This window comes from Zeugodacus cucurbitae, chromosome 2, assembly GCF_028554725.1.
Source record: "Zeugodacus cucurbitae isolate PBARC_wt_2022May chromosome 2, idZeuCucr1.2, whole genome shotgun sequence".
Taxonomy (NCBI): Eukaryota; Metazoa; Arthropoda; class Insecta; order Diptera; family Tephritidae; genus Zeugodacus; species Zeugodacus cucurbitae.
In genome coordinates, this window is record NC_071667.1 from 6,095,553 (window position 1) to 6,119,618 (window position 24,066).

Below are 24,066 nucleotides of genomic sequence, written 5' to 3' on the forward strand. Positions count from 1 at the left end.
AAATCATCTATTGGGTTTTCGTGGATTGTAATTGCCGCGCCTTATACTATTGTTAAATATTGTCAGCTGGACATGTACTATCCAACAATATTGGTTACTAGTGTTTTACTGCTTGTACAATTTAGTGTTATAGGCAGTAGTCATAAATTCAAACTTAAAAATCAAAGTAATATGCTGTCAGGTGGTGTTTTAAATAAAATAGTGTTTATAATAGTATATTTGTTTAAATCAATTGCATTTGTTCCAAACAATACTTTTAATAATATTAAGAATACATTGTTATTTAGTTTTGTTTCGAATTATGTAGAACTTTGCGGGTCTTGACAAGTGCATTTTCTGTAATATTAAACTAAAGTGGGGAAAGTGTATTTTGTATGTAAAGCGGCATAAAATAACTTACACTGTCACACAGTAGAGCTGTGCAACCAGAACACCGCCTTTTTTCAAATAACACTAAACATATTAAAGTTTTTTGAAAACAATTAAATAAAGCTGCGCGCATTAAAGAATAGTCTTATGTACATATACATTATATTATAAGTTATAAATAATTAATGTTAAATGAGGATTTTGAATGTTCATGATATGAGGATGAGTTGTAGGTAAATGGATTTTGCTGCCGTTATGCATTTTAGATAGTTTTTCGCTTGCTTGTTTAACAAGCAACGCATATTTTATATAAAGAAACAAAGTTATACAAGTATATACATATATCTTGAGCGAAGAGACAAAACTAGAGCGAAGAGACAAAACAAGAGTTTGAAAGAGATTATTTTTTAAAAGGATACACGAGTTCACGATATTCTCAGGCAAATGAATTTATAACCAACAGTCGAGTACCGACACAACAGCTGAAATTCTTAAAAATTATTTTGAAAATACAATAAAGACTACAACAACAATATGTACGCTCTCACTTGCAGTAGCCGGATAAAAGAGCAAAGAGCTTTTTGATTTCATATAAAAGGATTTCAAATAAAATATATAGTTGGAAAAATGCAGCCATCAATACTACGATATACTTAAATTGTTTTTATTAGAACTGCTAAAACTCAACTTGTGATTTATATTAATATTTTAAGTTTTTCTTCATGTTAAAAAAAAGTAAACGAAAAAAAAAAGTTATTTACACATTTGATTGACCGGCAGTGCGTGTAATTGAGTCAAGGTTTTCCTGTAATTGTTTTATTTTTTAGATGAACTGTCACTTATGCTGCTGCCTACTCTTGTCACTTCAATTTCACTCATATTCTCTTTTTTAAACAAAAGCTTTTACGCAAATTAACATTTTATTACATTCATGCCCACAAGAGTTCACAGTAATATTTATATTTAATATTATATATCAAAAAATATGGTATAGACAAAGTGTGTGTGTGTATGTGTGTTTGAAAATGCGTTTTCGTATAAATAGCGTATATTGGTAAGTGAACTTAAGATACAATTGTCGTAGCAGTAGTGTTATTGTAGTAGTAAATAGTGTTGTAGTATAACATAGTTATTGTTGTTATTAGAAACTAAAAACAAATATACGCATCTAAATAATCATGAAAACTAAACAAATTTTTATAAGTATGCTCTATATTATTACTTTTTAATTTAAGTTGTATTTATTTTTTTTTAATTTAATTTATAATTCACATTTAACTTGTCAACTAGCTGCTATCGTTCAATAAAAACTGGGTACGCACGCGCATTGGCGAATCGAGTGTTATTATTTGTCGTTTCTTAAACTCTTCCAGAATGCAGATCAAATGTGCGTTACCCAGTTTAATTTTACATTTTCAACTTAATTAGATTGCAAAAACATTTACTTAAAACAATACAAATAAAAACAAATACTTTAAGTTAAAAATAAATTGCTGAAATCAAACATTTTACAATTTTTTTGCTTACCAATAACTGTACTCTTGTTTTAATTCTTTTTACCCTTGCCTTAGCTTTTCTAACCTTAAATAATATTAATCATAATTCATAAATATTTATGTATATATATCATGTTTGCATGTGTGTGTATATTACTTTGTAATTTAAGTTGCTCACTTCGATTGGATTGGATTGTTCTGAATGTTTGCTACTTGCTGATTTTTTGTATGTCACACCCTACACCAGTAGTACATTGCATTTATGTTCTCACGCTGGTGTAGTGTTCTTCAGATGTAACAATTTGACTTTCAGTTCAGAAAATGTGGGACGCTTTGAGGGATTTAAGTCCCACGCCTGACGCATCATCTCGTAGATTTCGGGTGGACAACCCTCAGGTGCCTCCATTTTATAGCCGACTTCAACGTGCTTCACAACGTCGTTGAGGGGCTGATTTAAAGAAAAAAATGAAAAAAAAAACTAAAGTATTAAACTGTTTGTAAGAGTGTAAGGTAAAGTAAACTTCTCGATGCTTCTTATTCTCAACACTAATAATTTGAACAGTTGCCGTGCATTAAGAAAAAGTTCAATTATTTATCAATTTAATCCTTTTTCGAATTAACCTTAACTAAATTAAACACTAAATACTTACTATGCGGGGGTAAGGAACTCGACCAAATGAATAAATTTCCCATAACAAAATACCAAAACTCCACATATCGGATTTGTTGGAGAAACGCTATAAGTAGAAGTGAAAATTGTGAAACATATAAAAAAAATGAAAATAATTTTTACATACACCATTTTTGAGCGCTTCAGGTGCCGTCCATTTGATGGGCAATTTGCCGACATCCAGATTATAGCATTCTTCACGCGCCAAACCGAAATCGGACACTTTGGCGACACACTCTTCTGAGATTAGTACGTTGCGTGCAGCCAAATCGCGATGCACGACTTTTTTAGCTTCTAAATATTCCATGCCGGAGGCAGTATCGCTGCACATAATAAAAAAATAATGTAACATTAACACTTATCTATATATAATATATATGATGGTTATATACGGCTTGTATTGCATACTCACTAGGCAAAATTGATTTGATCCTTTTTCGTAATGTGCTGCCGTCCACGCGAACGAAGATAATCGACCAGCGAACCTTTGCTCATATACTCCGTTACCAAGTAGATGTGTTTGCTGGTGAACACCAAGCCTATGAATTTCACCAAGTTTTCGTGTTCCAACGTACTGTTGAGTTGAAAATAAAAACAAAATTTTGTGTTAAATGCAATACACACACACACACACACTTTCACAACATTATTTTAGTACACATACGTCATAACCGAGGCTTCTGCTAGGAATTTTTGCACAGCGCCCTCATCCTTTAGCATCTTAACAGCGACTTTTTCACTGCGTAGTATACCCAGCATCACATCGCCGAACTCGCCTTTGCCGATGCTTTCGCGTAGCTGCAAATCAGCCTCCGGTATGACCCAACCCTTATCAAGGAAATCTTTGGAGTTAATGCAGAACTCCTGTCTGCCCTGTTTGGGTAAACATTTAATGAGTTGTGTGCAAAGACCGTCGGCATCTGCTTCGTAATGCTGCAATTGCGAATAGTAAGGACGTATAATTAAAATGAGTAAATTAATTCGTAATAAGTTTTGCTTTCTTACCGCAACTAATTGTCCCAGATTCTCGAAATACTCCTCATCGTCGATGGTTAGCTTGTTGCCCAAGTATTTGACGCGATAGTGTTCTACTTTGCCTTGGAAGCAGACGCACAGCGTATAATCGCCAGGAAAGTTCGTTGATTCACGCACCAAAAAGAGACCATCGTCGCGTGGTTGCAACAGGTGTTCGGCTTCGTCGCGTGTTATGCTGCCATGAAACCAACTAATCGAAACATTTAATTGAGAATGGAAAAAATTGTTAATGATATAATATTGGTTGGAAAACGAAAATGAGATAAGCGGTAGGCGTTTTAATAGGATTAAAAGCAGCAGGAGTATATAAATGCTCCCACAATAATTAGTATAGTAGATTGTGTGGCTTACATACGGTGAGACAATTAACAACGATTCTTGTTGTTTTTGACTGCGTTTGAAGTATTTTTTTACTTTTGATCTGGACATTTTGATACTGCAACTCATCGAAAGGGAGCTGATGTTTAAATGCAAAGTAGAAAATATTTTGCATAATATGTATATCTGTTTTTGTCTTTCCCAAATATCAATATGTTGATAAGATAAGTAGATAGTAAAAATATGAATGACTAATTATTTACTATAGTTAGGGAGGTATATAGGTTAGTTCAGTTTTTTGTTTCTAAACTAAAAGATTTATTTTTTTAACATATTTTTCACTTTTGTAAGAATTGTTAATTGTTACAATTCATTGTTATTAGCTTATCGTTATGTTAGGCAGAGGTAACATCAATTTTCTACCGATACCCACATTTATGGGAGACTTTCATAAGTTACTATCAGTAAAGGGCACTCGAATGATATATGTACATAACATCAACTCAAACTTTAAATACAACTATATAATGTACATATATATATAAAGACAAATACATACCTATAAATGGGACAAAAGCAATAAAATAATATAATATATATATATATATATATACACTGTGCAGACATTTCCTTTTATGATTTATTGGAATATTGATAATAAGAAGAGATAAACGTATGGTGTGTGGCCAATTTATGGATATTCAAATCTAATTCATATCAATTTAATGAAAATCCGTTATTATTAGATATTTATTTATGGGAATAGTGGTTTATGAAGCTTATGTTATACCTGATTTTATAACAATACTTTTCGAATCGGAAACCACAACGCTTATCGCTATAATAAAATTATAATTAACTAATACTTTATTAGGACTCTACCGCTCATTTCAATAGTGTTGCATTGCATTACTTACGGCATTGCGTTCAGTTTAACCTCACATTTGCGTTGAGGTTGTAAATGGTGTTGATTGCTGCAGCCCAAAGCGTTAGTGGGTGAGTGCAACGGTACCGCTGCTACGTTAGCATTGCTTGTCCAGGCATTGCTCGCCGAACTACCACTATCGAAACTGTGCAAAGATGTGGACATGCTTGTGCCAGTTAAGCTTCCGCAACCGGCAGTCACCCCACTGCCACCGACAGCACTACTACTTCCGCCAGCTGTGCTGAGCGATATCACCGACTGCGTTTGTTGTTGGCTGCCCGTAAGTGATGTGGGCGCTTGAGTTTGATGCAACAGCATATTGCTGCTATGCAGTCCGACGCCTAGACCGCCAACTATGGCGCCACTTTTTGGTGGTAGGCCACGTTCATGTAACGATAAGCCGGAATTATGCTGCGTCGCATTCAACGAGGACGACATTAGATTGTTGTTACTATTGTTGGAAGCATTTGCCAGCAACTGCAAGTGCTGCTGCTGCTGTTGTTGTGTGACGGCGGCCACAGCGGCGGCTGTCACACCACCCGTTGGGGCACAATTACCGCTAGTTGGTGCAAAGGTGGACAATATGTGTGTATGTGTATGCGGCTGTGCCGTCGAGCCGGTCAATTGTGAGGCCTGCTGTTGTTGTTGTTGCTGATGATGATGATGATGCTGTTGTTGTGGTTGTTGATTGGGTGATTTTGGTGAATGATTGCTGACAACCGCGGCCGATACTAAATTATGACTATTAAGTGCATGCGAGGACAAATGGATTGCGTTGTGGTGTTGACTCTGAAAAAAATTAAAATAAAAGTTTATTCTTAATTTTCAAATATTTTTATTGATATTAATATTTGCTGAGATAATTACCACATTGTTGTGATGATGCGGCGGAATATTCGGCGGTACAATGTGTGGCTGCGACTGACTCAACTGCTGCTGATGCAACAAATTGGCACCAACGCCGCCAGAGTTCGCTAAACCCACACTCCCCGCACCAACAATGCCACCGCCTGCCCCCACGCCAACGCCAATACCGACACCAGCGCCTGCCGCGCTGCCAGCGTGATTGGGTTGCGGCGCGGGCCGTTTATTATGTCGCAAAGGCGCTGTGGGCGGCATTTGATGCCCGGTGGATTGTAAAAACCATGGATCGCCTGCTGAATTGGCCGCCACTGTCACTGATGGTTGCGAGAAGCCGCGATGATGACCTACCACTGTTGTTTGTCCGCTATGCTGGGTCGCTGTCGCGTGACTGTTCATCACTTGTTTATTGCTCGCTTTCGGCGAGATTGTGAACGCAGACGACGACGCCGGCGTAAAAGCCGTTGACGTCGCTGGTGCTGGCACCACACCAGTAGTTGTACGTGTATACGCTAATTCAGTTGCCGGAGTGGCGCTACCAGTGGGTGTAGTGGAAATCTTTGAATTCGGCGGTGCAGTGTGAATGTCTGCGCTGTTGTGGCGATTTTCTGACACAGCGGTATTGTGTTTACTATTATTGTGACTACTGCTGTGGCCACTCAATTGCTGCCGCTGTTTAAGCTGTTGCAGTGTCTGTTGTTTGATTTGAGGTGTGTTTGGCTTTTGCTGAGTTGCTGAGGTTACTTTGGTCGTTGGTGTTCTATTGCTTGTTGGAATTGTGGTGTTTGCGGCAGTCGCTTTTATATCGTTGATGCTACGGCGGGAATTTAAAGCTGCTGCTGATGTGCTACTTGTGTGCTTTAAGCCACTTATGGGTAATTGTTGTTGTTCTATCGGCGCCTGCAGTTCCTTACACGTGTGTTGACGCTTACTATTGCTTACAGGCTGTCGGTTTTCTTTCGAAATTAAAGCTTCCTCGTCTGTAAAAAAATATACGAATTGAATATGATAAAAACAGATAATTATAATAATTCGATATTAAATTCTAAATTATCTTTAACTTTTCAAAAGTTCAATGCTGTTTCCCCTGATAGTATTCCATATGGAATCAAAAGCTCATAGAGGTTAGAGATAAAAATGGAGAGTTTTGTCGCATTATCAACTCTAGAACTATAAATTTTTCAAGTGAAATACTTTTTTTTTGGAAAATGTTGTTTGCTTGTTCCTCATTTGCGTTGAATTATAATTCTATTCTATTAATTTACCGCAGCAATATGCTCAAAATTACATGTGTTACGTGAACAAATATTACAGAAATTAAACCACACTCCCAACTGGTGGCTTCTCAGTCAATCGACTGTTGTGACACAACCGCGCCAATGACAATCATCCCCACAATGGGAGCTGCGCAATATAGCAATGTGATAATAAAAATTCAAGATCAAATGCGAATTCTCTGCGCCTTTGTTATGCTACTGTTATTCTCATGTACGATTATTATTATTTTTTTTACTTGCAATTTAGTTTCAATTTGATTCACATTTTCAAATGAATTCAAATTAATGCGGTAGTTGAAATTCTATTTACGCTACTGATTAGCTGAAAGCGTAGAATTTTTAATAGATTGACTGTCACGCGGCCAGCCATACGAATTGTCACGATATGTAGAATACTTGTATGTTTGTAGTCAATTGTGTACGACGGGCAGCTAGGTGGTAAGTATGAAAATTAATGAGTGAGCAGTTTAGTATTTGCCCTAGACCCCGATGGGGTCCATAAAGTATTGAATTTTTTCACGTAGTCTGTAATTATCTGCGACAAATTCATTTTACATTAGAACACGAATTTATATCCGTCTGATCTACAATCTTGTATTTGGAAGAAAGTGTATATAAGCTGGTAAAATTATGTAATGAACAGGGAACCAATGTCTTAAAAATGAAGTGGAAAGCCTTGGTCATTGTTTTTAATTCTGCAATTAAAATAATAGACAAATGACTCACATTTCCTGCAGAAAGTGATAACTTAACTCGCGTTCTGTATATTATACATATTTACATATTCATATTAACTCAAGTAACTAAGATAGCCCACAAGCACATAAACAAAGATAACACATCTATGCAAAGTGTAATAACACTAAAGCTATGTCATTCGCTTATGAAACACTCATCCATCTCTTTGCCACGCGCATTCGTATTCTTCGGCGTGTTTATCTTGTTAAATTAACGCGAGCGCATGCGTCCAGTGTGTGAAGTCAAGGTCAGATGCTTACAATTCTGAAGTGATTAATTGCATTTAATGCACAACGAAGTGAGTAAGTGTTAGTCAATGAAACAGGCAATGTGTGCCCGTACTGAATTTGTTTTCGTTTTATTTTTTTTCTTTATTTACCCTCCCCACATTGCTTGAGAGGAGTTAAAGTTGCTGAAATTCTATGGCAACACTCTGTATAATTTACCGCTGAGTTTTTGTATTTGTAGTAGAAATTGTACATAAAATATAGAAATAATAAAAATAAATATGATAAAATGCATATGCGAGATGTCTATGAGGAACAAGTGCATCTGTTGTTTAAAAAATGCATCTCTCTGCACTAAAATGTAATTTTAAGAATGCTGACTCAACTTGACAAAACGATCAGAAACTCTGATATATATTGTAGTAAAATATTATTATCTCAAGCAAGTATCATGTTTTTCATTGAATTTCACACATTATTTTACAAAGTCAGCATATTATTATGTTGAAAAATAAAATACATCAAAAGCAGATGATGGTAAAGGCGATTTATTAAATATATGTATATATATAACACTAAAAAGGAGAAAATTTCTGAAGAACGAGGTAAATATATATTGATGGTGATCCTGAAAAATCGCTGAAAAAATTAAAGACTTTTTCACCGAAAGATTACAAAAACTGTTTGTCTGAATAAGACTTTTTAAAAGACGATAATACAAATTTGTATGAAAATATACTATTCGGTGAACTTTGATGAACTGGTATAGATGCAAAATCATTGAGAAAATATATTACTAAGTCAGTTTCACCATTAATCCAACTTTATGTATTATACTGAGTCGTAAACTTAAGCAATTCCAAAAAGCCAAAATATCGCTTTCCCACAATAGAGGAAGTAAAACCAAAAACTAAAAACAAAATAAAAAATTCTCAGCATTTGTGAACAAACATTTTATATTTATTTTAATTATAGTTAAGCTTCCGCTTCCATTTTTTCTCTACTTAAACAATTAATGAAATAACTAATTAATACATAGGACCGAAGAACATACAATATATGTATGTCTCATAGGAATAGTATTGAAAAACGATTTCAAAATTATTACATCAACGCACTACTATTTCACTATTATAAAATATATCTAATAACGGTAAACAGCGGAGAAATTGAGTTGTAAATTCTTTAAACTACGCATTCAGCAGAAGAGGCACTTCAGTTTACTAAGTGCATCAGTTGATTCCTCTGCAGTGTCATTCGCCTGTCGTTTACTTTCTGCTTGCTTGGTACTTCAAAGCTTCTGCTGGCGTTTAAACACAGCTTTGTTGTTGGGCTTTGAGTAACTCGCTGGCTAGTTGGATTACGGCTTGGTTGGCTGGTTACTCGTTTGCTTGGTTAGTTAGTTAGGTGAGCCACCTTATGTCGTGTTGTGTTGTGAACTTCCGCTTCGTTGACTTCACTTTGTATGGGAATTTGAATTTAAATGAAGTTTTCGCCCAAACAGGGGAGTACATATATACTGCTCATGTACATATGTATAATATATATTTACTTATGTGCGTTTGTCTCAATGTGCTGCGGGATTTTAATAAGTTAATCCAAAAGTTAAAGTGCTGTTGGGTTGACTTTTACAACAACCACAAAATAATAAAAACAAACGAAAAGTGTGAAAGGCAACTAAGAATAAGGTTTCCGCCCGCATTATGTAATTTTCGTGATATTCAATTCCATTTACATACACACTCATGATAAAGAGTATTTAAAGCGCTTTGTTTATGTATTTCATGTAAGAGAAAATAAAAATATTGCAAATTATTTTCGTTCAAATTTAATTTATAACTCAACGACAAATTGTTTTGTTTATTTCCATTCAGATACGCAAATATCGTAAAAGTGTGATGACTCAGAGCCATTGTTAGAGCCAAGTAAGAGTCTCAGTCATGCAGCTTAATAAGCAGTCAGCAGTCAGTCAGCGCCATATTTTAAGTGCGCCAGTACAATAAATTACTGTGTACATGTACATCATGAAGTGTGACTTTAAGCTCGACGATTGTCGGGAGCGAAACGCATACACATGTACATTTAATCATACACACAGTTGGGCGTGCGTACACGCAGAAAAATTAATAAGTGTCTCACTTAATTCAATTTAGTCTGCAAATTGAACTCTAAAGTCATGACATTCGTATGAATTAAGAACAAAATGTACAGTGTACATAATGAGAATATGAAAATTAGCAATTAACAAGTTAGCAAATTCGTTACGAAATGGAAAAAAATGTAAATTTAATGATGCTTTATTACTTAATATTGAGTAAATGAAAATCACAAAATCTTTATATATATAATTAGGAGAGTTTGTCAAAATTTCTTATCTCAAATATTTATAGTATCGACTCTAACAAGAGATGCTCTCTCAACCATAGACGTGTACTAAGGACAACAAAAAAATTGATTTATCTTCGAACCACTACAATATTTAGCATAAGAAATGAACATAATTGTGATTTTATTTCAAAATCTGTATATTAAAATCCATATGTACATTCGAAAGAATATACGAATAAGAGATGTGTCCAATTTAGAGGTGTGTTCGGACGAAATTTGCAATAAAATATTAACTTTTACAATTTCATAAAATGTTTGCAATAATTACAAATGTATTTACAGCTTTCAAATACACTAAATTATGGACATATGTATAACATTTCTGTTCTACTCAATTTTTAAAATGATTAACAATCACAGTTCTCAGTTCTCAGGTTTAAAGTTCATTTGCAATTTAGTATTGACTCATCAATTCAGTGCGCAATTAAACTTGAAAATGCAATTCGATACACAGATACGCCGATATACATGTATGCATGGGTGTATGCACACACACACACACACACATAACCACATTTGCATCATTTAAATTTTGTATGGCCCTTCATTGTATGCTACTTGTCATATTTTCACTACGCCATCGTCATTGTTGTTGTGCTATACAAACACATAAGCTTGTGTATATGTGTGTTTACAGCTCCACACACGATTTTGCAATCTTCTAAATATGGCGAAAACTAATTTGCATGCAAAAGCGATCGCCGCAAATTCAAGCACAGTAGCCATCATTGTTGCCTTTTATACATAGCTATTCGTGTTATTTTCGTTCACGTTGTTGTTACTTAATTATTGTTGCGTTTCCATTCATTTAGAATTTTAATTAGAAATTTGATGGAATCACTGCAACTCTTTGTATAAAAGCACACTTAAATATGTACATATAAATATATATACTATATATGTATACAACAGCTACTGGGCAACGCAAAATGACAATGAGCTGTAATATCTTAACTTAATGACATGTACACTGACTGGCGGCAACTGGATTGCTGTTTTTTCGATCATAATCCTCTTGAGATGAAGTGATAAGTGATTGTAACTCAACCAGTTATACAATGCATTGTAGTTGGTATGGGGAAAATTAAGTGACATAAATTAATTTTGCACGCATATTCAAAACATTTATGTTCTTAATCTAAAATATTTAAATACATTTAATTTGAAATAGACATATTTTTAATTTGGATTACACAATTAGTTATGAAAACTTTGAAAAACAAAATTGTGTTAATTCCCCAATTCGTCAACTCCATTTATTGCTCACATAATGATGTGGGTAAATCTACGAAAAATTCGGAAGTTTTTTCGATTACAGTATGTAATTTTCTTTAAAATTATATCAAAAGCTGAAAACTAAAACGAAAAAGCTTTAGAATCTAGTATTTCAACTCAAATTTAATTGCAAATAAAACTATACTCATAAATATATCGCTCTTTATTTAGCTGGACTTTTCTTCGGCTTCACAATCCATCGGTGTCTACATATCTTAGTGTAAATATATTTCTTTCTGATCTAGTTCTGATCTCATCTTAAAAGGTGAACTAACCCGGACGTTACTTGGACGTTACACGTTCAAGAAATTGCTTTCAAGTTGCCACACAATCACACCTTTTAACTACCATACTCCCACTTTTCGAACTTGAAAACCGCATTGTTTTTTTTTTTTATTAACCCAAACGATTACCCTCCTCCCGCCCAACCGACGCGTGTGGCGCAGTCCGCATACGAGCGGAATTTGCCGAGTCTAGAAAGGCAAGAGATTTTTAAGCTTCCGGTTCTCAAACTGCTCAGCTACAGAAAGAAACATTTAAACAACTGAGGTTTAAAAATTGATAAAAAAAAGTTAAAAATTTCTGAATATTACTTATTAAGAGAAGACAAAATAGTTTTTTTGATGCTAAATATTGAGTCAGATTGATCAAATGTGCTGGAATGTGAATTAAAATCATGACATATTCGGCGGAATGGTTCATTTAACTCAAAATTTGTTCTAGAAGACTTTAGAAATAATGATCTAAACTGCCTGGATGAACGCAATGGGACATTAAATTTAATATCAGACAAAAGGAATGAACTACAAACTAAACCATTCAGAAGTTTTACTAGGAATATTATACCTAGCATTTCTCTGCGACTAGTGAGTGTGGGAAGATTTATAAGTTTTAAACGACTAGTATACGGGGGAAGATTCAATCTTGAATCCCAATGTAAGTGGCCTAAAGCAAAAAGTAAAAATTGTTTTTGAACGGACTCAAGCTTATCAGAATGGGATTGATAGCTAGGATTCCATACCACAGAACCATACTCCAATATAGGCCTTACCAATGTTGTAAAAATAATTTTAGTAATATACGGATCACTAAATTCTTTTGACTAACGTTTAACAAAGCTAAGAGCACCTTTAGCTTTTAAGACAATTGAATTTACATGAGAATTAAAATTTAGTTTAGGGTCCATAGTAACTCCTAAATCAACAAAGCTAAAAACTTGCTATAAACTGAAGTTATTTATTACATAGGGAGAAAGATCAACAGTTCTACGGGAAAAGCACATCGTTTTACATTTTTTAAGATTCAGTGGCATATCATTTTTGTGACACCAACTAACTAAATTATTTAAATCCGATTGCAACTCAGTCCTTTCGTTATGAGAAGTACATGATTTAAAAAGTTTTACATCATCCGCATATAATAAAATTTCTGAAAACTTAATTACAGAAGGTATATCATTGATGAACAACAAGAACAGAATCGGGCCGAGATGACTACCCTGTGGAACCCCTGAAGTGACACTAATTGAATCGGATAATGTATTATTAAATAAAACTTGTTGTTTTCTGTTAGTAAGATATGAGAAATCTTGGTTGAAAACCAAGAAGATCCAGTTTTTGCAAAAGAATTGAGTGGTTTACTCTATCGAATGCTTTACTAAAGTCTGTATATATAACATCAGTATTCTTATTATCCCTAAAACCCATTGACACATAGTTTACAAATTCAAGCAAGTTTGTTACTGTAGATTTCCCTTTACAAAATCCATGTTGAGAAAATGAAATAAAAGGAGAGATTAAGAAAGTTATTTGGTCAGTGACAATTGCTTCAAAAAGTTTGGGTATAGCTGACATTTTAGCTATCCCCCTATAGTTCTCAACAGATGATCTAACTCCACTTTTAGGGAAAGGTAATATAAAAGAATTTTTCCACATTGACGGAAAAATAACTTGTTTAAGAGATAGGTTAAAAAGCTTAGTTAAGGGCAGATAGATATATTTTGCACAATTTTTAAGAAAGCTTGAGAAAATCATATCAGGGCCATATTTAAACGAATTTTTTAACGTAACTAAATAATTTAAGACATCTGTTTCAGAACTAATTGGTGTATTAATTACAGTACTCGGACATAACACTTGATGATATGGCACATTCATAGGGTAGTTTGAACAATAATTGGATTTGAAGAATTCTGCAAACATATTAGAAATAATATAATTGTCAAATGACATTGTTGATTTATATTTCACCGCGGACGGAAAATTGGAAATCCTGCGTTTGGAGTTAACGAAACCATAAAACAATTTCGGATTACGAATAATATTATTTTTTACTTTGATTATGTAGTTTTTATAACATTTTTTGTTAAGTTCCTCAAACTGTCGATGCAATTTAGAATATTTTAAATAGTCAACAAGAGCTCCAGTTTTTTTTATAAAGTTTAAAATCACGAGCTTTTTTTATTTTTTAATTTACATATGTAGCTCATTCGAATACCACAAATTTGAACTTCTTCTTTTGGTAATAAAACATTTCGGAACAAATCTTTTAAAAATATTAAAAATTGTTTCATTAAAATGTGATACATTTAATTCAATATTACCACTGTAATCAGGCCAAGTCAATTTAGAAAGTTCACAATTAATCTTTTTGAAGTTAGCTTTCGCAAAGTTGAATCGAGAACAAAGGTCCTGTTTGTTGTATACAAGTAATTCGTCTATGATTTCGTTATTAATTTCCAAGGCAGGGTCTAATTTTTTTCAGGCAAGAAGCGTTTCAAGTTGATGATCAAGAAATGATTAGCTGAGTATAGAGTTCTCCAATTTTCAAACTACAAGTATCAAAATTTTAAAATCAATAACGAATAAACTTGAAATAAGTGAATTATTCTGACGTATCTAAAGAATTATTTAAAAATAAAGTCTTATGAATCAATTTTGGCGATAAATGGAAGCAGTCTTCTTTACGACGGCATCTCTGTAACAATAATTGAATATCAAGTTGCTTGTAGCCTATGTCATGGCTTTCAATTTATGTATGTCAATTTTGACAATTAGTTCATGTGATCAACTTGAAAGCAAGTTATTTCCCGTGTAACGGCAGCGTAAAGATCTATCTCAGTTTTCGGTTGGAAGATCTGGTGCATGGGGTGTGTTTGTAAATTCAAACTGAAACTGATGTTAGAGATTTCAAACAGATTGACACAGAAATCTATTTAAACAAAGTCATTTTCGATCAACATTTTGCGACTATGGATAATGTTATACTGTCTATTTTACAATATTTAGTTGTACTTTCGATGTCTTAATAATTTATTTATTTTGAGGTAAAATGTAATGCAGTCTAAAACCTTTCAAAGTTCGCCCATTAACATCGCCGACACTGCAGTAGAGCAGAGCAGAGCAGAGATGCCATCGATAAAACGTTTGTGTTAATCGCCACCAATGAAGACGTGTTCGCAAAGAATGCTCACACAAATTATTTATTACTACACTCACCTGAGCATATGCATACAAATAATTATCATGATTACATACTTAAAGATCACTTGTGGCAATAAATACTTAATGTGAAGCCATTGTAACATTTCGAAAATCGAACGCCAATTGGGAAAAATGCTCGGCATGTATGATATAAAAATAAAACTACAAAAAAAAGTTATGAAAAAAATTAACAAATACACTGTAATAAAAAGTGTAAATAAATTAGTGAAAAAAACCGAGCAACTGAGCATGCACGTAAACAGAAATTTATGAATGTAAACAAACTGGCAACACGTAAGGCAGCACCAGCGGCAGCCAGGGGCACCCAACGGAGGCATACACGCTACAGTTTCGCAAGTAATCTACCTCAGCCATGGAGATATCTACCTCGACGACTACTCCACGCGAATGCCAATGAACATACACACACACTCAGTCGTTGATATATGTATGTGTGTATATGTTGGTTGTAAAGTTTTGGTTAAGTCGGGCCAAAGTCGGGCGGTCTGTGCTAGCTTGTTGCTTGTAAGTTATTCGATTTAGCAATCAAATTGCGCTGCTGTGCGTGGAGTAAATTGTAGGATCGGGAATTATTGGGCGCTCATTCGCAATGCTGCGCATGAATTGTTAACAATATATTTATATATTTGTTGTAGTATAGTGTTTTTGGTATAATGGTCTATCATTTGGCTATATGGTAAATACGTCGAAGAAGGCGCTCGCGCTGGAGCAAGAGCAAGGGCTGGGCGATAATTTTAATATGGTACGCAAAAGACTTGAATACACAAATGCCAAGTTGTTACATTGCAAGCGGGTGCTTTTTATTTATATATGTATGTGTATTTCGTTTTTTTTCAATTTTTAATTTACGAAATATTGCAAAATCGCACGAATTTCATTTTTTTTTCTTTTTTTAATACTCAAATGAGCTTTTAATTTAACAATACCCTTGGCTTTTGCTCTTTTTTCAAGCTCCTCTGACACCATCGCGCCCGCAAAAATTAGTAACACCACCTGATCTCGATCGACTGACATATCAAAGTAGAGTATTTAACAATTTTCTACACGAAAACGAGATATTTTCATTTCGAAATCCAAGAAGAGAGAATTATGTATGTTTGATAAATAAATATAGTGTTAAACGAAAAACGTTTCGCGCATTAAACATTTTAGGTGACTGATAATTGTGCCCCCCATGTCAATACAATAAACTTTGAGTGAAAGCATTGTGCGTAATTGTTTGCGTAAAATTAACAAAAATAAAAATTACATATGTATATACATATTGTATATGTATATACTATATACAAAAATTGAAGATAATCTATAATATAAAAATGAATCGCAAAATGTGTTGCTAAGCGCATAACTCGAGAACCGCTGAACCGATTTCGCAAATTCTTTGTTTAGAATGTTTTTAGAGGTACCGGGATGGTTCTTACGGAGAGAAAAATTAGAAAAATTGCTTGAAAAAGTCGTAAATCCACAATTTTCTAATCACCCATACAAACAATTTGTGTCGTTAGTCTCGAAAAAAGTCAAGAAGGGCCAAACCGATCTAGCTAATTTTAGTTTTGAAATATTTATGGAAGATCAGGGAAGGATTAGAAAGTAAGTATATATCGAAAAATTGTGAGGAAGATAACAAGAAGATGATTTTATTTGAATTTACAACAAAATTATTAAAAAAAATAAATAAATAATAATAATAATATTTTGAAAGTTGTCATTGTTGCTTTGTTAAAAAATTTTTATCATTGTTCAATTGTATAAGGCTGTGTCGATAGCCCAAAACAATTTGTAACAAGTAGGGAAAGGCAACCGAACATTTTATACTCTCGCAATTTATTGATGTAATTTTATTACACACAATTTGAAATAAAGTCCAATAGAATAACGAAAATCAGCATATATCGTACATGAGGGTTGAGGTAATTCCTGAACCGTTTTCAATAATTTTCAACGCCCAGTTATAATGGGAATAGGGCCAACTTGGCACCTGTTAATAGACAGACAAACGGCAATTCGGCCTTGAAATTACTCCTAAAATGAAAATCAACGAGACACCAGTCTGCAAAATCGCCAAAAAAAGAGCTATAAAGAAGATTTTCCAGATATTCAAGTCGCTGGAGATACTGCACCGGACTTAAAAAGATTTACGCGTCAACGAAAATATTTTTGGTGAAGCCATGATTCTGTTGGCAGGTGATTTTCGCCAGACTATTCCTGGATCAAGTGTTGCTGACAAACTAATCACATGCCTAAAATCATTTAATTTGTGGCGACACATAAATAATCGCCAATTAACAAATAACATACGAGTATTTTTCCAACAATATCATACTGCGATTGCAGAAATAGTTGAAAATGGTAGCGACACAGTTGTCATCTCGATGGATTAATAACATTTTTAACGGGTTTCTGTCACTTTATGGCCTCGAAAGAGGAGCTTATTGATCGTGTTTTTTCTGACATGAAACCATAATATAATAAACATAAATGGATGATTGAATTAGAATTTCGTTAAAGGAGAGTTGACACAGCTACAAACCAGGATGACGTATTATCCCACAGACTATTTTAAATTGCTGGACTATCCCCACTCACTTGCAATTAAAAGTAGTGTGAGTTGTCATCATGCTGCGAAACATAAATTCTGTGAAGAAGATAATCAATATCGTCACCAAAGCCAAGAAATTTGGTCATTTGTTACTTTCTCCAATATACGATTAAAAAAATCAAAGTTTTACAAATTATTATAATTTACGCTTAACACAGATCTACACTAATGCCTATCAATCATTTTAAAATTTATCGGCTATAACTTTTCGTCTTTATGCGTAAGAATTTTTTCTCTGCATTGAAAGATTTACTAATTTAATGTATACCTTAGCCATAAAAACGTGTGGAAGGGTCTGCTAGTATTTAAATAAAAATAAAAACCAAATTTCATAAAATATACCTACATATATGTATTTTATTAGCTGTCGAAAATGCCGATGAGGCTTATATATAAATTCTTCTCTAAATGTAAGCGGACGTTTCACTTTTAGTTTTTATTAATTTTAATAGTAAAAGTTATATGTATCTCTGCTATCTACAATTTTAATAAAAAAAATATATAATATATACAATGCAATAAAAGCAACGACATCATTCAAGCGATAATTAGTCTTAATAACTTTATCCGTTCTTTGTGGTAGGTATTTGCTTGGCTTAGCGGTTATGCTTGTGGTTTGCCGTTGCGCTAAAACAAAAGCCAATAATACAACAATAACAACAACAATGAGTAAGCAAATAACATTGAAAGTGGTCTAAAGTACAAGTAAACGCAACATTTCATTGCAATCGCATGCATCAGCTGAGGCGGCCAACGACACGACCCTTATTTAATTTCACATTACATTCCGACACACAACACATTTCATTCATTCATTTTACATAGTCTTTTCTGTTCCAAGTTTTTGTTGTACTCAAAGTCAAACTAATTTCCAACACAACTTTCCTGAAAAGTCTGCAAGCTGTCATTCGCGGTCATAAGATTGCCGCTGTGTGTGGAGAAGCTAGGCGTTTCTTGGTAGGAAAAACCAATCTCATATAGAGCAAGAAGAAAGTGCAAATATTGTTTGAACTTTATGGGTTGCCATGCTTCTGGGCTGCATCTTTCACACATCAGCTTTTTCCTGGCGGCAGCAGCATTATCGCATATTTCGTGTACATATGTAAATATCTGTGGTTTCATGCAACTCAGCATGTATTGCTATGCATCTGTGTATATATATCGCGTGTGTTCATTACAATACAGTTGTGCCACTGTATAAATACATATGTACATGCACACTATTGTTGTGTTGATTGTATTGCGTATTGTTGCATTTGCTGTCAAAGGTTCTCACGTTCTCGTCTGTTCACTGTTGCAAAAAATGTTTTCGTTCACTACTCTTCTTCCGGTTGATATGCAACGGTGTGCAACGGTGCTCGGCTTGGTGGCAGAATATTTTGCTACCGTAAGCCGTTAAACTTATGCATGTTACCTTATTGTTGTTTTTGGTTTGCGTTAAAGCAAACATAATGCAAAAAAAAGTACATATTAATTATATTATACGCTACTTTTTCTCTCTCTCTTCCTTATTTCGATTTAATGCAGATTCACTTGCGGAATCCGTTTGCGGTGCATAAATTTGACATGAAATGAATGAATTAATTTTGCTTTTATTTTTATGAATTTCACACAGCTCATTATTACAGTTGCCTGTCGGTGTTTACATGAAAACTTATATATGTATGGGAATTTGTTTCCTCATAATTCAGTAAATATAATACATACTAATTTATGTTTAAGTAATACGTCAAGTTTGGTATTGAACACGACAGCTCTATAATGTGTAAGTTCCGTGAGATTCCAAGTTTTAAAGGGTGACTGAATAATTTGAATTAATTTGCAAGCACGCAATAGTGAGAAAAAACGGACAGCTTATCCTTATAAGGTCATGTGTTTACCAAATATGCATACAGGAGGACTGTTTTACAATTGCTATATTTGTATATACAGTATAACTTCTCTAACTCGAATCATCATAATCAAAAAAAACTTCGAGTTAGAGGGACTTAGAGTTATAGAATTTTCATTAAAACATACAATTTTTCAAAAAGCTGTAAAATATAGATTTATATAATAAAATTTTTATTACAGTTGCCTGTCGGTGTATTTTTATTTTATGTATTTCCTTCACATAAAGTTTTATGTACATATGTATGTTAAAACATGTATTCTGTAATTTTGTTTGTTGCAGTTTACTATTGTTTGGGTCTTGACGTCTGTATCACAGGTCTTAGTTACATGATTTATGTAATCCATTTTTTGTTCGCCTCCATGTGATATAGAGCGACTCTTTTAAAATTCTGCCACAATGGTAAAATTTTAAATTTTGTATTATGCCTTGTTCGAAAAGTTCGATTTATGAAAGGAAATTTGTATGAAATTCGTCTTCTATTGCCAATTTTAGAGTTCGTGTTATGGAAGTTCTACTGTATTTACATTAGAATGTACTCCTAAAATTTTTCCAAAAATCCATTGCCATCTCTCAAATAAGAATCATTTATTATTGTTTTTTTCTTTCAAATTTCAATAAGAAAAATGAATCATCGACCCTTTGAGTAAATAAGTAATATGTTATATATGCGTTTGTACGATCATTGGGTAAAATTAAAAATATATTTCGGATCCAATGCTAACTACAGTATACTCTCGAAAAGTAAATCGATTGGTATTTTGGGTAATTTACTTTTCCAAATATATACATAAATTATCTGTTTTTATAATATTAAATGCATTTTTTAAACTTAAAAAATTTATTCATTTACTTGCTTCAATAAAACATATGGATTTACATGAAAAACATATTTACATTTACATACATACATATATATTAACTATGAAGAGCAAAAATCTTGATTATTCTTTTGTTTTTTTTTCTTTTGCAATATATTTTCTGACCATTTTTGTACGACAATTCGAAAAGTCTGACACCTGATTTGCATCGTTTTCATTTTTAAACCAGTGGATCAAGGAGAGTTTATTTACTAAAAAGACGCGATAAACAAGAGAGTAAGTGTTTTTGCAACATCGAAAAAAACGCTACTTGCTTCGTTTCGAATTTTTTATTACACTCCCTGAAAAGTAAATTAAAAAATTTACTTTTTCGAGGTGCATGTGTAATCTTAAAGGTGATTAAGGTGCGGATACTTTTCCGCAATTATTATTTACTTTCTGAGAATTTACTTTTCGAGAGTATACTGTATTAGGCAATGGCTTTTGGATGGAATACTTTATTTTAGGCGATGGATATGTCATAAAAACAACAATTGACATGCTAAATAATCTGACTTCTCGGGGTAATTTTTGTCCTCAAAGTTAGGGCAATATTTCCTGGAAATATTCAAACTTCAGGACTACTTAGGCAATGAAAATAACCTCAAGCAATCAAATCGTTCAAGTAGAACATTAAAGAGACAGATTAAAAAGACAGCGGCTACGCTGGCTAGGTCATGTTGTACGGACGGAAGAAAACACTCCAGCTCTGAAAGTATTCGATGCAGTACCCGCTGGAGGAAGCCGCGGAAGAGCCTCCACTCCGGTGGAAAGACCAAGTGCAAAGTGACCTGGCTTCACTTGGTGTTTCCAGTTGGCGCCAAAAAGCAAAAAGGAGGAATGAGTGGCGCGCTCTGGTGGATTCGGCTATAATCGCTTAAAGCGGTTCCTACGCCAAATATATATGTATATATATACATTAGGTTATACTAATATGAACAAACGTTCATGTTTATGATCACGTGCACCACTCTTTGATTTTTTTTCGTTCAAATTTTTTTTACATTCAAATCAATACATACCATCCATAAATCATAATTGAATATATTTCTTTGGTTCTATTTTTATTTTTTTGAATTGCTTACCTGCAAAGAGAGAGAAACAAACAAAATTAATGAATAATTTTCGACAATATTTATATATTATTTTAATTCATATTATTTTATTTATGAATGAGCAAGATCGTCAAGAGATTGTGGCATTCTTAGGCAGTGAGTGCTATTTAATAGGATTTTTGATCATAAAATGTTAAAAAAAAAATTATTTGCTCCACATTTAAAATAGTTGTGTGTTAATCGCAATGTTTTAAAATCGGTGTCTAACATCTACCCAGATGATTCTGGATTTACGCATAAGAACACGATATAACATAATAATCGACTATTTGTTGACTCGTGAACTCCGTTGAAGGAAATTGTAGACAATTCTCCGGACTTTAAAAACTTTAAAGATTATGGGCTGATAAAAGTTCCGAAGAGTGTAGACTAGATTAATAGTCCAACTCATGTTTTAATATACCCCAATATTCTCGGAAGAATTACTCTGAAACAGAATTTTTAACGGTGTTATAAGATCTTCATAGCAGCCATTTATGTTTCCATTTCCACTTTGAGTTATTTTTATACTCTCGCAACCTGTTGCACAGAGTATCATAGTTTTGTTCACATAACGGTTGTTTGTGTCACCAAGAAATATAAGAGTTAGATATGGGGTTATATATACATAAATGATCAGGATGACGAGTAGATTTGAAATCCGGATGTCTGTCCGTCCGTCTGTCCGTCTGTCCGTGCAAGCGATAACTTGAGTAAAAATTAAGATATCTTAATGAAACTTGGAACACATGTTCCTTGGCACCCTGAGGAGGTTGCTTTCGAAAATGGTCAAAATCGGTCCACTGCCACGCCCACAAAATGGAGGAAACCGAAAACCTATACAGTGTCATAACTAAGCCATAAATAAAGTTATGAAAATGAAATTTGGAACATAGGATCCCATTAGGGAGGGGCACATTTGGATGTAATTTTTTTGGAGAAGGGGCTTGGGCACGCCCACAAATAGGTTTTTTCTGTATATCTCGCAAACCAATTAAGCTACACAAACCAAATTTTCTGCAGTCGTTTCCCTTACGTACCCCATCATACACCACGTAAATAGTGGAAATCGGATAATAACCACGCCCACCTCCCATACAAAGTTTATGTTCAAAATTACTAAAAGTGCATTAAGTCACTAACAAATAACATCAGAAACACTAAATTTCACATAAGAAATGGCAGATGGAAGCTGCACTCAGATTTTTTTACAAAATGGAAAATGGGCGTGGCGTCGCCCACTTATGGGTCAAAAACCATATCTCAAGAACTATTCGACCGATTTCAATGAAATTCGGTACATAACACTTTCTTGACACCCTGATGACACGGGTGGAATATGGGCGAAATCGGTTCACAACTACGTCTACTTCCCATATAACCCAATTTTGAATTCCATCTGATTCGTTCACTTTATAATGTATTCATAAGGAACCAATGAAGCTAGCGGAATAAAACTTTACACAAATACTGTATTTGAGCTGTGACATCACTTGTGGAAAAATTGTCAAAATCGAACCATGACTTTTCAAGGCCCCTGATATCAAACATGAAGAACTCAGTGCCTAAGGTTAATTTTTCACCGAAAATATAGGTAAATCCCTCAGATATTTTAATGTAATTCATTCCCTCTGAATTTTTTTCTTATAACAGTTTCTCTCTGTACCTGAAATGGTAAAAATTGGGTCATAACTTCCCCCAGATCCCATATACCTAATTATAAGTAATATTAAATTAAGTGAGCGTATAGTCTTCGATACATTGTATCTTGGTGGTGAAAACGAGTGAAATCGGTTTAGGAATTACCTCAGTCCCCATATACTATTTATGATGATTTTCGTTATTCTATTGAACTTTATGCCGAATATATGGGTCGAATTGTGTTGTCTTTATAAAATTACATCAATAAATTGCGAGAGTATAAAATGTTCGGTTACACCCGAACTTAGCCCTTCCTTACTTGTTATTGTTATACATTGTATATGCAAACATATTGCACATACTATATTTGTAACGTAATGAATTTGGAGAATTTCGTGAAAAGGCGGCTTCTAACCATTGACGATTCGCACTGTTGCACAACTAAGTCAAGTCAAATCAACGACAGATCAAAGAAAGATGTATAAGAACGCTTAATATATGCAATGCTATTCGATATCTCGGTTGTAATTGAAGAAGTAACTAGTCATAACTGGGTAAACAACTAAGTCATACTAATAGTAGTAGGAGTGAGGTGATTGGCTTCTCTTGCGCCACCAACACTAAATCTAGAAATACAAACAATAGTATGTACATACTTATGTATCTTTATATCAGTATGTATGTACATATATGGTAAATGCCGAATGGCAACAGGAGAACAACAAATATAGCAGCAACAACTATGTCGATGATATCGATGACGAAGCCATCAAACCAACAAAGCCAATGAACTGCAAATAATAACAAAACTATGTATGAACTCGCAGATATGTGCATATAATTGCATGCGAGTTGGCATAATTGTGTTACAGATCCATTGTACCGCTTGTGGTGAGGAA

At 33.9% G+C, this 24,066-nt stretch overlaps 1 protein-coding gene across 2 annotated transcripts in view; it reads right to left on the bottom strand.

Moving 5' to 3' along the window:
• Positions 1–262: 262 nt before the first annotated feature.
• The window catches only part of LOC105214080 (mucin-5AC), a 39,688-nt gene continuing 15,884 nt past the window's right edge, over positions 263–24,066 (bottom strand). For both annotated transcript variants that reach the window (XM_011187276.3, XM_054231905.1), the window contains exons 3-10: positions 5,681–6,654; positions 4,806–5,602; positions 3,541–3,760; positions 3,200–3,468; positions 2,948–3,109; positions 2,663–2,858; positions 2,516–2,602; positions 263–2,313 (exon numbers count right to left, since the gene is read on the bottom strand). In XM_011187276.3, the coding sequence (XP_011185578.2) occupies positions 2,134–2,313; positions 2,516–2,602; positions 2,663–2,858; positions 2,948–3,109; positions 3,200–3,468; positions 3,541–3,760; positions 4,806–5,602; positions 5,681–6,654 (2,885 nt within the window). In that variant the 3' untranslated portion in view covers positions 263–2,133. The remainder of the gene's footprint in view (positions 2,314–2,515; positions 2,603–2,662; positions 2,859–2,947; positions 3,110–3,199; positions 3,469–3,540; positions 3,761–4,805; positions 5,603–5,680; positions 6,655–24,066) is intronic.